Source organism: Sinocyclocheilus grahami, unplaced genomic scaffold, assembly GCF_001515645.1.
Source record: "Sinocyclocheilus grahami isolate Dianchi unplaced genomic scaffold, SAMN03320097.WGS_v1.1 scaffold36936.1, whole genome shotgun sequence".
NCBI classification, from domain to species: Eukaryota; Metazoa; Chordata; class Actinopteri; order Cypriniformes; family Cyprinidae; genus Sinocyclocheilus; species Sinocyclocheilus grahami.
Genome location: NW_015522835.1, coordinates 1 through 1433, shown reverse-complemented (window position 1 = coordinate 1433; position 1433 = coordinate 1). Strand labels below are relative to the sequence as shown.

The 1433-nt window shown below is 35.2% G+C and overlaps 1 protein-coding gene across 1 annotated transcript; it reads left to right on the top strand.

The window, feature by feature from the left end:
* Positions 1 to 5: 5 nt before the first annotated feature.
* On the top strand, positions 6 to 1086 carry LOC107580590 (actin-related protein 2/3 complex subunit 3-like; the record flags this gene model as incomplete). Its single annotated transcript, XM_016266265.1, has 5 exons — positions 6 to 36; positions 148 to 224; positions 451 to 519; positions 655 to 781; positions 921 to 1086. Coding segments are annotated over 5 exons (470 nt in total), but the record flags the coding sequence as incomplete, so codon positions are not given.
* Between the last annotated feature and the right edge of the window lie 347 nt (positions 1087 to 1433).

Below are 1433 nucleotides of genomic sequence, written 5' to 3'. Positions count from 1 at the left end.
TCAAAACACAGTTTAAGGGTCCTGCTCCTAAAGAAAGTAAGAAAGTTTGCTTGATTTCAGGCAGTCCTGTGAGATCAGAGTTGTATGTGGTTCTTCCTTAAATGGCCATCTGACAAATCGACTCTTCCTTCCTGTTTCTATATTCAGCCAAAGACACAGATATTATCGATGAGGCCATCTACTACTTCAAAGCCAATGTTTTCTTCAAGAACTATGAAATTAAGGTAAGACGGATGACTGTAGCATGCTGTGCTGAGCCTAAAAAATGCCTTGTGTGTCTTAACATGCATTCATAGTTCTGACCTGAGAGAGAAGAATCCATATTCTCACTGTATCCTGATTTAAACTCTTTATATATGCATATACACCGTTTTTTAATACCTCTCATATGTCTTTTTATTTTATTGTTGAGATTTTATATTGAAATATTCACTTTTATACTTTTGTTAGAATGAGGCAGATCGAACTTTGATCTACACCACTCTTTACATCTCTGAATGCCTCAAGAAGCTCCAGAAGGTAACTGTTGAAGAATAAAAGCTTCATTGTATATTTCAAACAGTCAGTGATGAATCATTTGTCAGGTGTTGTTCGTTTTTCTCATAGTTTATTCTTCATACATTATCTAACTACAATCTCGTAAATGATTTATAGTGCAGTTCAAGGGGTCAAGGAGAGAAGGAGATGTACACGCTGGGAATTACCAACTTTCCCATCCCTGGAGAACCTGGCTTCCCTCTGAATGCCATGTATGCTAAACCCTCTAACAAACAGGAGGATGGTATGGCACAGTGAAGTCAAAACTTACTTAGGTCTAGTTGTTTTGCACATCCACTAAGACCTTCATTATGATGAGTTTATTAGCAGTTTTATTGCTGATTACAGAATTGACCTAGATACTGTGTTTTTCTCCTGGACAGAAACGATGAGAGCTTACCTGCAACAGATCCGACAGGAGACGGGACTGAGATTGTGTGACCGTGTGTTCGACCCTCAGACAGACAAACCAAGCAAGGTGAGGCATATTGAAATATTATTTATCAGTCAAATCAAGGTGATTGACAAAAGCAAGAGAGGTATTTATAGGCATTTTATTCATTTAGTTAATTGATTACATTTTTTGTGCACTGTGACATTTTAATGACAATTAAGAACAGTTTTCCTCAAGTCTTGTTACTGCAATGCAAAAATAAAAGTTAATTGTAAGAGGTTTTTTATATTTTTTTTAACAGGACACATATTTCCTCAAGTTATATGTTTAAATGAGTGTTTTTAGTTTTTTAGGGTTTTGTGCATTGTAACATTATATTCATGACATATAAACACGTTTCCTCCCAAGTCTTGTTACTGTAATATTACAAACCAAAAATTGTTGCGAAAACACATTTTTTTTATATTGTGGCAAGACATTTAAGCAAATTTTTTTTCTGTCC